General features: G+C 40.5%; 1 protein-coding gene across 3 annotated transcripts in view; it reads right to left on the bottom strand.

Annotated features, from left to right (window-relative positions):
- Positions 1 to 12,176, bottom strand: part of lrrk2 (leucine-rich repeat kinase 2) — a 52,450-nt gene that overhangs the window by 17,032 nt on the left and 23,242 nt on the right. For all 3 annotated transcript variants that reach the window (XM_031295303.2, XM_031295301.2, XM_031295304.2), the window contains exons 21-33: positions 10,315 to 10,430; positions 10,014 to 10,086; positions 9,497 to 9,684; positions 9,157 to 9,407; positions 7,828 to 7,976; positions 6,933 to 7,026; positions 6,587 to 6,773; positions 5,783 to 5,964; positions 5,032 to 5,255; positions 4,271 to 4,398; positions 2,726 to 2,944; positions 2,078 to 2,279; positions 999 to 1,087 (exon numbers count right to left, since the gene is read on the bottom strand). In XM_031295303.2, the coding sequence (XP_031151163.1) occupies positions 999 to 1,087; positions 2,078 to 2,279; positions 2,726 to 2,944; positions 4,271 to 4,398; positions 5,032 to 5,255; positions 5,783 to 5,964; positions 6,587 to 6,773; positions 6,933 to 7,026; positions 7,828 to 7,976; positions 9,157 to 9,407; positions 9,497 to 9,684; positions 10,014 to 10,086; positions 10,315 to 10,430 (2,102 nt within the window). The remainder of the gene's footprint in view (positions 1 to 998; positions 1,088 to 2,077; positions 2,280 to 2,725; positions 2,945 to 4,270; positions 4,399 to 5,031; positions 5,256 to 5,782; positions 5,965 to 6,586; positions 6,774 to 6,932; positions 7,027 to 7,827; positions 7,977 to 9,156; positions 9,408 to 9,496; positions 9,685 to 10,013; positions 10,087 to 10,314; positions 10,431 to 12,176) is intronic.

The following is a 12,176-nucleotide window of genomic DNA, read 5'->3' as shown; positions in this document are numbered from 1 at the left end:
TATTGTGCAACCCTAGCTGATGTCTGCTTGTAAATAACACACTTTATCTGAGTATGTACAGTATAGAGCAGTGGTTCCCAAAGTGGGGTCTGGGGACCCTCAGGGGTCCTTAAGGGGGTTACCAGCAAAAGGGGGAATCATTTATTTTCACTATAATTCCATCCATTAGTAACACAGTCATGACAGACTGTATGACTATTTTGGCCATGGGTTTCACACTTTCTGTAATAAACATGGACAAAATCTTTTCAAATGGGGGTCCGTGGTCTACTTTGTGTCAGTTTAGGGGTTCTTGATGTGAAAAAAATTGGGAACCATTGGTATAGAGGATATGCAGTTGAATCACAACAATCTCTTTTAGATATAAAAACAACTAGGCTAGAACAATTGCCTACTAACGTAAAAGTGAGAATAGATTTGTTTCGTAGTTTAGATAAAACTGTAAGGTGCTGTTTTATTTTATTTAAAGATTATTTTTTGGGGGCTTTTTCCCTTTATTATGTAGAGACAGTGGATAGACATGAAATGGGGAGAGACCTGAATCCGCGCCGCTGCAGGACTCAGCCAACATGGGGCGAACGCTCTTACTGGGTGAGCTAGAGGCCACCCCTAGATGCTGTTTTATTTAATACACATTATTAAAAATTACACAGCATCTTACAGTTTCATCTAAACTAGGGAACAAATCTTGGTTTCTATATTTTATTTCGAACAAAAATAAAATAAGTGTGTTGCAACATACAAAAGGAAAAAACAATATCTATAAAGTGTTCTAAACAAACAATATGTCCGGGAAAAAAAAGGAAGCTTGTTATTTTCCCCACCCCTTATTCAACTCTAAATAGTTCCTGTATACTAAATAGTTAACTCTATAATCCTGTCTATTCTCACTTTCAAGATTTGAATCTGTTGCTTTCTTTGTTGTTGTTGCTAAGCAGAATGAGCTCAGTTAGCCTGAAGCATGTGTGATTGTGTCTGGGTGTTGCGGATGAAGCTACCTGGGAGATGATGTTGCACAGCCACTGTGGGTCGATGAAGTAGAGCTCTTGAAGCTGAAGCGCAGGATCATCAAAGTGCAGTAAAAGCCCTTCAATGTCAGAGGAGGAGAAACAAAAAAACTGGCTTGGTCAGATATATTGTTAGTCTGGCTATCACCAGACCAAGCTCAACTTTTAAGAATGAACATTAGTCTGGGGAGTCTGCTCTGTGTTTTCTACTGCACAAGAGGCGTGATCAACTGGCATAGTTCAAATGACTCTGTACGCAATTGGATCCTTCAACCAATCAGACCAACGATCCAGGTGACGTAGCAGCGACAGCGGCATCAACGGGTTGCTGTGCTTCGGTGGCCGAATGTAAACAAGAAGCTGCTTGGTCGCTTCTCTATCATCATCGTGTTAAACCCCCCAATGGTGCACCAGGTGGATAAGCCAGTTTGTGATTGGTCCCCGCAAAAATTGTAACGGAAGCAGGATAGATAAATGTACAGGTTTCCAGCCTGAGCTGCAGGGCGAAATCAAATCGCCGGCAGATCGGGCTGGGTTTACCCAGTCTAATATATTGTTGATCCCTGAGACAATATTTCAAAACAAATTAATCATGAAATGTCAGTGTGTTGTAGAACAGCTCTATCTTCGTATGGATTACTATTTCTCCTCCTACCAGCATATGAAAAAGTGACTGCACGTGTTAAAGGGAAGGCACAGTTAGATTTAAATTCATACAATAACAGGGATGTTATCTGCAAGACACTGTTCCCCAGATGCTGTACGTAAAAAGCTGCCCACTGCTCCTAATACTTAGGATGGGTTAAAATGCAGTAATAGAATTGCACTACATTGTACTGTGTGTATGTGCCGATTAAGGAATAAAGTTTGTTTGTTTTTGTTTTGAACAGCTGTGACTCAAAGGGAATCCAGGTTATACTGCAGAGTATTGTCTTGAAGTGCTGATGCTAAAATGAAGGAGAGCTGGGTGATATTATTGAATTAGGACGCTATATTCAATTAAAAAGGTATATCAAGGTAATGTAAAGGCCGGTTGAATGTTGAATGCAGCAGCCCAGAACACGACTGACCGGCTTCACTGAGGAAGTGGACAGCGTGGGACAGCTCAGCTTCCTCCAGCTGCAGCTGACTCTCCTGGATAAGCTGCAGCAGCTCCTGGTGCCTGAGAACGGGGAACTCTGGGGGAACCCTGGTTCTCTCCTGCAGAACCCGGCGCTCCAGCTCCACGTAGCTGTCTGGAACCAACTGGCCCATCACAGGCTGGCCCTGGATCTGTGGAAGGGGAATGAAATTATAAGATAAGATAAGATAAGCCTTTATTGTCTCCTATAGGAGAAATTCGTCTTGAGCAGTCAAGAGAACAAAAATGGCGACACATCACACATAAACACACAGTAAACATGCATAAAACATAAGCATACATTATCTCATGCAAATGCGTTCAATAAACATTTGATAAACCTCACACAAGACCCTCCTACCTTCTCCCACACTCACAGAAGAAAGAGAACCCACTACACATCCTCCCCCTCATATTGCACTTAATTCTACCCAGATTGCACATTTCCCATTAAATCATGGTGCGATCAATAACTTTTAACTACTAATAATTAATAGTAATAATGATAATTATTAATGTAATAATGTGCAATATGTGGACAGAGGAGAGCTAAATAAATGGAAAGAAAAGGTTTAATCTGCTGTTTGTGTCCTTTTACCTTGAAGCTGGTGACTTCCCTGGCGATGGCCTTGCGGAGCTTGGCCATGGCGTCCGAGTCCTCGCAGACGGAGACCATGTGGTAGTCCCGGATGGCAGGGAAGCCCTGGTGGTTCAGCAGCTCCTCTCTGATCTTGGTCAGGCAGGCCTGAAGTTGCAGCTCATCACTCACATCTGTGTGGGTTCCTACCAGGATGACGGGAGACAGAGGGGCTACGGCCTGAAATAGAGAGGAGTGTAGGGATTTTTCAAAAGAGGGAAGAAATATCTACACATGTACATAATTGACATTTCAAAGGTAGCTGTGGTTTCCAAAACATTTTTAAGTTTAAAAAGTTAAAAAAATAATTTTGTACAGGTCCTATAATTATGTTGATTTTCAGGTTCATACATCTGTCTGAAACACTCCATTCTAGCGCCCGTCTCTTTAAGCCCAGTCTGCTCTGATTGGTCAGCATTCCCAGGTATTCCGCATATGCGCTCTCATTGCCTCTGCACCGTCATTGCAGCCGGGGAATGACTGTAACAGCACTTTAGTGGTACTTTCTACCTATATGTAGTATAGTTGTTACATTACAACCGTACGGACGTCCTGACGGCTCCTTTTAAGGCACAGTTACTGAATGCAGCATTTCTCTGTGGATTGAGCGCTTTGATACTTTCACAGTATTTATATACACCTCAATCTGCTTTATAATAAAAAAAGACATTTTTTACAATATGGGACTTTTAATACAAGTGAAATAACTATGCCAATAATGTGACACGGTTTCCATTATGAGATGCAATTTTGAAAGGTAAATGCTACTCCAGTATTTAGTTTAATGCAGTGGTTCTCAACCTTTTTGAGTCATGATCCCCCCTAATGAGGTAGGTGTTCGCGACCCCCCCACCCTATTCGACAACGAGATTCATAAACATAAACAAATAATGCTTTGCTTTAATGATGTTTAGTTTAGTTTTAGTGGCTCACACCTAGCCTTGTCCAATGTGCTCCAGGCTCTGTGGATTTTTACAGCGTTTGTGACTTTTTCTCTCCCCCTGACCTGCCTTCAGACCCCTTTCTGTGTTCCAGGACCTCCTGATGAAGCTCTGAATATAACATATAAAATTTGTACCAAACTCACACAGTAATGTAAAAACCATTCCCCCTTCTAGTTGTCTTCATTATTTTCTCCCAATCCATCTGGCGACCCCCAGAAATTAGTTTGCGAACCCCTTGGGGGGGTCCCGACCCCCGGGTTGAGAACCACGTGTTTAATGTATGTTAATAGTAGACAGGCTTGTTAACAAAGACCAAACACATACTAAGTGGCAGCTGACTTAAAAGTACACAGCACAAACAAAAGAAATGTATGATCTTTCCCATATCAAATTTTTTATCCTCCATTACAATTATCATTAACTTACAATATATCGCAAAACAATGGCTTAAGAAATAATCAAAGCTTAGCTTCTACCAATAGAAACTTGGTATTGCTGAAGCCTTTAGTCCCTTGTTTGTGATGTTTTATAAATTAATCAACAGGATTAAAAATAAAATCACTTTGATGTTGAAGAGCCAGGGCTTGAGTGCGTCCACCTGACTGGCTCCTTTGCTGATGTTGTATACCACCAGGTAGAGAGCTCTGGAAGTCAGGAAGTGAGGGTGAGAGCCACTGAACTCCTCTCCACCTGTGTGGTAAAGACATCACACCAGCTGAATGATACCCAACATACCTCGCTATAAAACGTAAGTAAAACCCATTTTAATCAGTGTCACGTGCATGACATAAGACATATAAATCAAGTGATTACTACTGAGAAGAACTACCTATTGTTGATGACTTTTGAGCTAACTTCAGGAACAGAATTCAATCACTTTATACACAGTTCATACAGCTTTTCAGTGAACTTAAAACATCTCCATTAAAGTTTCTTTGGTTAAGTACCGCAGTGTATTGCTGCAATGTCAGAAAAAGAGAAATGGTTCGGTATCATGTTATAATAATGATATTTTCATGTTAAAACAAGATGTGTTTCATGTTATTACAACATACAAACTTATCGCGGTATAACAAGAAACTTTTCTTGTTATAACAATATACTATTTATTTATAACGTGAAACATTTTCATCTTAAAACGTTATAACTTACCCTTTATTGTTAGAATGAGGAAACTGTGCAGATAATGGATAAATTGAGGAATATGGCTCATCTGTTTTTTCTTTTTTGGGCTGTGGCAGCAGTAAGCTGCCGCAGTCAAGACATGAGGCCAACAGTTAGACATGGAAATGATGAATGAAACAAGACTACATGAGAGCCAACCTGAGAAGTCCCAGACGTTCAGCACCATTTTCTTCTTGTCCCGCTCCCTGATGGTCCAGTCCTGGACGTCAATGCCAACGGCATCCTGCTTCGAGTTCAACTGGGAGCGCTTCAGCTTCATCAGCTGCTGGATCAGGGTGGTCTTCCCGCTGCCAGCATTCCCCACCACGATGAGCTTCATCCGGTAGTACGGCACTGCCTTCTTCAGCCGCTGCTGCAGGAACCTGGGAGAGAGGGTGGAGGAAAGGCATTTATTATAGGGCTGCTCGATTATGGAATAAATCATAATCACGATTATTTTGGTCAATATTGAAATCACGATTATTCAACACAATTACACATTGACTTTAGGAAAGATGTTGCAATTATTGAACTTAAAACTGTGAAATTTCCCTTAATACTTTTACCATTTGGACTTTTTTTTCTCACTCAGAACACAAGACAAAATAAGAGTATAGTAATGTGCAAAATAATCGTTTTTTCTCGATAACTCTGTTTACTCTGATAACTCTCATTTTCGTGTCAAATCGTAATCGCAGTTAAAATTTTGATTAATTGGACAGCCCTGTTTTATTATGTGATTTATTTCGTTTTATTTCTTCTTCTATATATTCAAGACAGAGTGATCAAAACCTGTAGCGAAAATAGCCCAGATGGGATTTGAGATTAATATCTAAAGAAGTGACATTCAAATAGCATTTAATTTTAATATCTTAACAATAAAACCCCTCCGGTTTGTAAAGCCCCTGACCTGACTATGTCTTTGGTCTTGCTGCCAATGAGTTTGAGGTCCAGCTGGAGTCGAAGACCGTCCAGCGGCAGGTCCCACAGTCTGCCCAGTTTCCCCATCTCGTCAGGGAAGGACCGCAGGTTGGTGTTACGACTCACGTCCAGGGAGGTCAGATCTTCCAACACGCCGATCTGTGGAGGGATCTGAACAGAGACGGTACAACCATCAAAGTTATACTGCGCTTTCACAGCATTCATTAGTTTGATACTGATTAGTAATGGTAATAATTTTTTTTCTTTTCTCTAAAGATTTTTTTTGGGGCTTTTTCTGCCTTATAGGACAGCTAGGTGAGAAAGGGGAGAGAGAGGGAAGACATGCAGGAAATTGTCACAGGTCGGATTCGAACCCTGGACCTCTGCGTCGAGGCATAAACCTCTCAGTATACGTGCGCCTGCTCTCCCACTGAACCAACCCAGCCACATAATTAATTTTTTATAATAATAATTTATACTTTTTATTGATCCCAAGTGGGGAAATTACAATTTTTACACACACGCTCAGGTCCTATACATGCACATGTAGAGATGTCAGAGTGAGTGGGCTGCGAGTGCTGGACATCGCCCCGAGCAAGAGCACCTTGGCAGTGCCCAGGAGGTGAACTGGCATCTCTCCAGCTACCGGTCCACACTCCGTACAGGGACTTGAACCAGCGACCCTCCGGTTACCAACCCAACTCCCTACCGACTGAGCTACTGCCACCACCGTTAGTGTTAGAACAATGAAATAAGGGTTCATGATAGCTGGAGAAAATCATGTAAACTTTACCTCAGTGAGCTTGTTGTCACTCAGGTGGAGTTTCTCCAGTCTGGTCCATTTGTAGGTCGGCCCACTCAGATCCAGAACTTTGATACAGTTCTGACTGAACATCAGCTCTCTGAGGTTGCTGGACTCCCAGAGTCCCGGGCCAGGCAGATCAGAGATGCTGTTGGTTCTCATGTCCACTGACCGCAAGCTGGACACGCAGAAGGGAAAAACGTTTGTACCATAAGAAGAGGGATGCATGGAATCTTTATTATAAAAAGGAAAATCAAGATTTGAGAGTAAGTTAGTGTCCATGGGACATTGTGATAGCGATATGGAAATGTGAAAACCAGCTGAGTATCTGACTTACTTTGGGAGATTAAGGATCGCCTCAGGAACGCAAGTAAAGCTGTTGTTTGCTAGTTTCAGTGTGGTGATCTTGGATGGGAGATGTGTCAGGGAACCTGGAGAGGACAGTAAAGCTGTTTCAGGTCCAGGTTCAATTTATTCACAAAAGTTAAAGACAAGTACAAGTCATAATGCAGTTCTGTGAAATGGGACACCCTGGTAAGCTATTTCAAGCTTGTGTAAAGGGGCCCAGACACTAGCCAATAATACACATTATAAATACAATCATATTGTTTGAATAAAAAAGTAAACAAGTATTATACAATAACATTTCCAACCTACACAAAATGAAAAGAGAAACCATAACTACCCTAATGCTACCTAAGAGGTCCCAAAACATTTAGTCCATCAATCTAAGTATTGGTCAAATAAAAGAAGCAATAAGCATTACGTTCATATTTTGTGTCTCCACCTCACAAAATATGAACGTAGAACAATTGCTCATTGCATTTTGGAGAAAAAAAATCCTCTCCTGAAATTCAACACTAAATTTATCAAGATTGTATGGATCCCAATCTCTAATATATTTGACTGACAACTTTGATTAAAGCTCTTTTTTCAGTTTTTAAATATCATCCGGACTGACCTGATAGGGGTGTTGTAATCAAATGAATTTCTTTCAAAGTGTAAAATCCTTTAAAGCTATGCCAACAGTCTGATTCTAATGTGTTTTGGAGGGAACAGTAATTCCATTTTGCTTAAATATTCTCTAAAACTGGGCGTTTGCTTGGTCTGTCCACGGAATCTTAGTCACGTGGTGCTTGAGTGTATTCCAGAGTACATAGCAGGCAGACGAAGAAGGCCCAATGCTTTTCAATTGCAGATTTTGTATCTTCTAATCAGTTAATAGTACTCACAGATTTTGTTCATGGAGGCACTGAAAGTTTCTAGTTTGGTGCAGGCGGTCAGGAAATCTGGAGAAATATTCTCCACGCTGTTCTTGCTCACATCGAGCAGCTTGATCTCGGGCAGAATCAGAGGCACACAAAGCTCAGTTATACTGTTACTGAAAAGAGAAGGAAAATAGAAGAAAAAAAAAACAGTTGTCTTCACCATTCTGCAATTAGACATATGGATGCATGATGCTGTCATAAAATAGTATGGTTATGTTTTTGCTGAGGAACCTGAAGAATACAAAAAGGTTAGATTTGTCCTAGGTTATTCAGCACATAAAAATAACGAGGATGACTGCATGGAGGGGAATGAGATGCTAATAATTAGGGGTGTGCAAAAAAATCGATTCACATTCGAATCGCGATTCAAGCTTTACCGATTCAAAATCGATTCATAGAATTCCAAAAATCGATTCATATTTTTTAATAATAAAAAAAGTAACTACATTTACATACTGTGAATCCTTTTTTTAATTGAGAATCCTTTTTGAATCGAAAATCGATTTTGAATCAAATCTTGAGCCTGAAAATCGATATCGAATCGAATAGTGACATTTTCTGAATTGTACACCCCGCGGCCACTGCGTCGAGGAGTAAACCTCTACCAACTGAGCTAACCCGGCCACAGACATTTCTGATTTGAAGATTTCTTTATATTGTGCATTATTACTATTTTTTATGAACTACTACTGAACTTACTTGAAAACAAAAATCCTAACCATGTAGCCAAATGGTTACAGTGCATATAACCTCAACCAGGACCACTCTTGGATGTCATAATAAAAAATGCCAAAAATAAATTATCTCAAAACGTATCTGAGAAATCTGTCCCATAGAGAAAATTAAATAATGTTTACTATGATTTAGATTTACAACAGACAACAATCATATTACCTCTCTGTACTGATATAGAAGTTAATAACAGAAGTCACGACTTATACACAATAGAAGTTGGCCCATCTCTGGAAATACCCCATAATCACTGGAGACATGCCCAGTGTTCTGCTATGCGATAAAATGTGAAAATCCAATTTCATAATTTCAAAATGTCCACATGTCCTTCTATCAGAAATGCAAAAGTCCAGGGAAAATCTTATTATGTCAAAACAATAAAAAGGGACATTCATGTGGGTGCTTTCACTTCACTAACTGCCAGACTGACTTCATAACAACATAATGTAAGTGCTCAAATAGAAGAAAAAAAAACACTACAACACTACACTTGAGTTTCATACAGCCACGATGAACTCTTCGATTCTCTGCTCATCTGAGAATTTAAAACTAGCAGCCTACCCTTCCATAAACAGCTCCTCCAGTTGACTCGTGGCGCGGCCCAGCTCGTGAGGAAACTTGGTGATTTTGTTGAAAGAAAGATTGAGCTGCCGCAGTGATCGGCAGGTGACAGCAGGGTCAAAGGTCAGTAGGGGACCCACACAGTTACGCGAGACGTTCAGCATGCTCAGTGAGAGCAGAGACAGCAGCTCCACTGGCAGCGACTGGAGCTGGTTACCCTGCAGGTCCAACCGAGTCAGACTCTTCAAACTCTGTCAAACAAAAAACCAAAAAGGTTCAGTGTTCGTGTTCCTTTTATTATTTGATTCAGTCTAGTGATTCGGGTAAGATTGGATGCCACCTGGCAAAGAGCTGAGGGAAACTCCAGCAGTCTGTTGTGGCTCAGGTCCAGACGGAGGAGATGCCCCAGCTGCTGCTGGACGAAGCCATCATCCATCAGACAGGACAGGGAGTCCAGCTCGTTCCCCGACAGGTCCAGAAGGCGGATCCTTTCCTTCTCTTTGGGAGAGCTCTCCGCAAATCCAAACCCTGAGGGGGCGACAAATCGTTAGCTAAAATCTGATGGAAGCCTCTGTTGAAACAAAAACTAAAAATTGCTGCTCTGAAAAACCCTTTTAGATAAACTAAAACTTCTTGCATTATCCAACTTAAACTGGAATAATTATGGATGGCAAAATAACATGTTTTGAAATGTACACCTAACTTTACCTCCTTTTTTCATCTGTTAGTAGGCAGAGTGAGTATCCTGTTAAATTGTAGTAAGAACTCTGTCTTTAAAAGGTGCTATAATCAAATAAATTATTATTTAAAGAAAAATGCTTTTTAAAATCAGTAGAAGTTGAATCTGATTGAGAAACCTTTTTGGCTTGAGCCAGTCCTTCCGTATCTCCTGTGTACATGCTCGCTGTGTTCCTTCTCAGTTGGACCACTCTGCAAAAGAAGAAAAACACCAGAGAGAAAAACTAAACAGTGAGGGAAGAGGTGTACATTTGGGTAGGATTTACAGTTCTATTACTGAGAGAGAGACTGCAAGGATATTTCACTTAAAAGTAATTGAAATCCTATCCTTTATGATGTTAATTTTAGCGCACTCCAACGAAAACAATATTCTGACCACTGTCCTAAACACAAGCTGTAAATGAAGATGTTTTACAGTACCTCTGCACTGGCATGTCTGCGGCGTCCCTGCTTCCTTTTGAAGGACCCTTCTCTCAACTCTTCTGTTGAATTATTATGCGGCTTTGGAGACAGAACCCCTGACAGGGAATCACTCCCTACAGAAGGAGAAGCACACATTATTATCATCAGAAGGTACACAACATTTCAGTTTAGAAACCAATTCAAACCAAACTACCTCATACATCCTTTCACTGCCACAGAACAGTATGTTTTTCCTCTCAGTTTGAGGTTCAGGTTTGTTAGAATAATATTTGTTACTGTTCCCCCGTGTAATTTAATTTTCAAAGGGTACTGATTATCATTTGCAATATGAAAATTGTTGCTACTCAAAGCCCACATTTTTTTCTTTGTTTATTCTTCAATTATCCTTTATATTCTAGGATTTTCACATCAAACTTTTAATTGCATTCTTTTTTTGATAAGCTATTTCCATTGATTTAAAAAAAAAAAACAATCTTTGTAGCCTTTGTAGGCAGTCGGACTCGGACTCGGAACAGTGCTAACCCGGAAATAACGAGCGGGATGAGTGACAAACGCCTCTCAAAATCTGACGAAAATCTGACGAAAACTGACCTTTGTCGATCTGAAATGAAGACAGATTCAGCAACTGCATGGCCTATTTCTCTCTTAAAATGTTTTCAGAAACACGTTTCAGTGAACTATTTTCGTAAAATACGAGATTGTGAGCCTGGCAGAAAACAAAACCCTTAATGTGAAAGTTAAGTGAGAAATGGACATTGATTATGCTTTTGAGGACTTTGAATGGCAGGAGATTTGTAAGAGCTCTGAATCATTCTCCTACAACAGTAGACACAAACTCTTGCAGTTTAATCTTATTCACAGGGTTTATCTGACACCTCAGCGCCTTCATAGGATGAATAGTAGCTACTCGGAATACTGTCACAGATGTAAGACTGAAGCAGGTACTCTTCTACATATGTTCTGGACATGTAGAAATCTGGAGCAGTACTGGAGAGCCATCTTGGACATAGTTAAAACAATTGTGGGGGTGGAAATCCCAACCAACCCATGACTGACACTATTGGGGGATCTGTCAGTTTTACCAATCAATGCGAGAGGCAATACTCGCTTTATCAGACTAGCCCTGATCGCAGCTAATAAATGTATAGCCATTCACTGGAAAAAATGAGGAACCCCCTGTGGTTTCGTTGTGGCTTAACGAGCTTTCATCATACTTAACGTCAGAGAAGATCATGTTTAATCTTAAGAAAAAGCCGTCACTCTTCGATAAATGTTGGGGAGGATTTGTAACCTTTCTACGAAATGGAATATCTCCTAATTGTGATGCCCAGGGTCAAACTTGAAAACTGTGCTGCAGTGTCCTTTAGGGAGTTGCTGGCACTAGTGGGTGTTTGGGGCTTTTGTGTGGCTCTATATTCCAGAACAAACTTCTGTACTTTTTATCTGTATTTCTTTTTTACACATGGTACTCGTGTCACAACTGTGAATGTAGCATTTTTGTAATAACTGCTATCCTGATTTAACTTATTTGTCTCACCTTTTCTTTTTCCCTTTTTTTTTTTATTCTCTCGTTTTATCTGTGTACGCCACATTTGGGGTGGGGGGGTGGGAGGGGTTGGATGTTAAATTATGATGACTCCATTACATTGTTGTTGGGTTTTGTTGTTGTTGTTTTTGTTATTGATTTGAAAATTTTCAATAAATAAATTGTAAAAAAAAATGAACAAGCCGCCATTACTATTGGCCGGAGAAGCCAGACCCACGTGACGCGTTGTCATTTCCAGGTTTTCATTTTATGTATTACGTCTCGCACACGCGCAGAACGTACGCTCAAGTCGCTTCGGTGTGTTCCGAGGCAC

Source organism: Sander lucioperca, chromosome 7 (assembly GCF_008315115.2).
Source record: "Sander lucioperca isolate FBNREF2018 chromosome 7, SLUC_FBN_1.2, whole genome shotgun sequence".
NCBI classification, from domain to species: domain Eukaryota; kingdom Metazoa; phylum Chordata; class Actinopteri; order Perciformes; family Percidae; genus Sander; species Sander lucioperca.
Note: the sequence above shows the minus strand (reverse complement) of the source record. Positions and strands in the feature narration are given on the sequence as shown.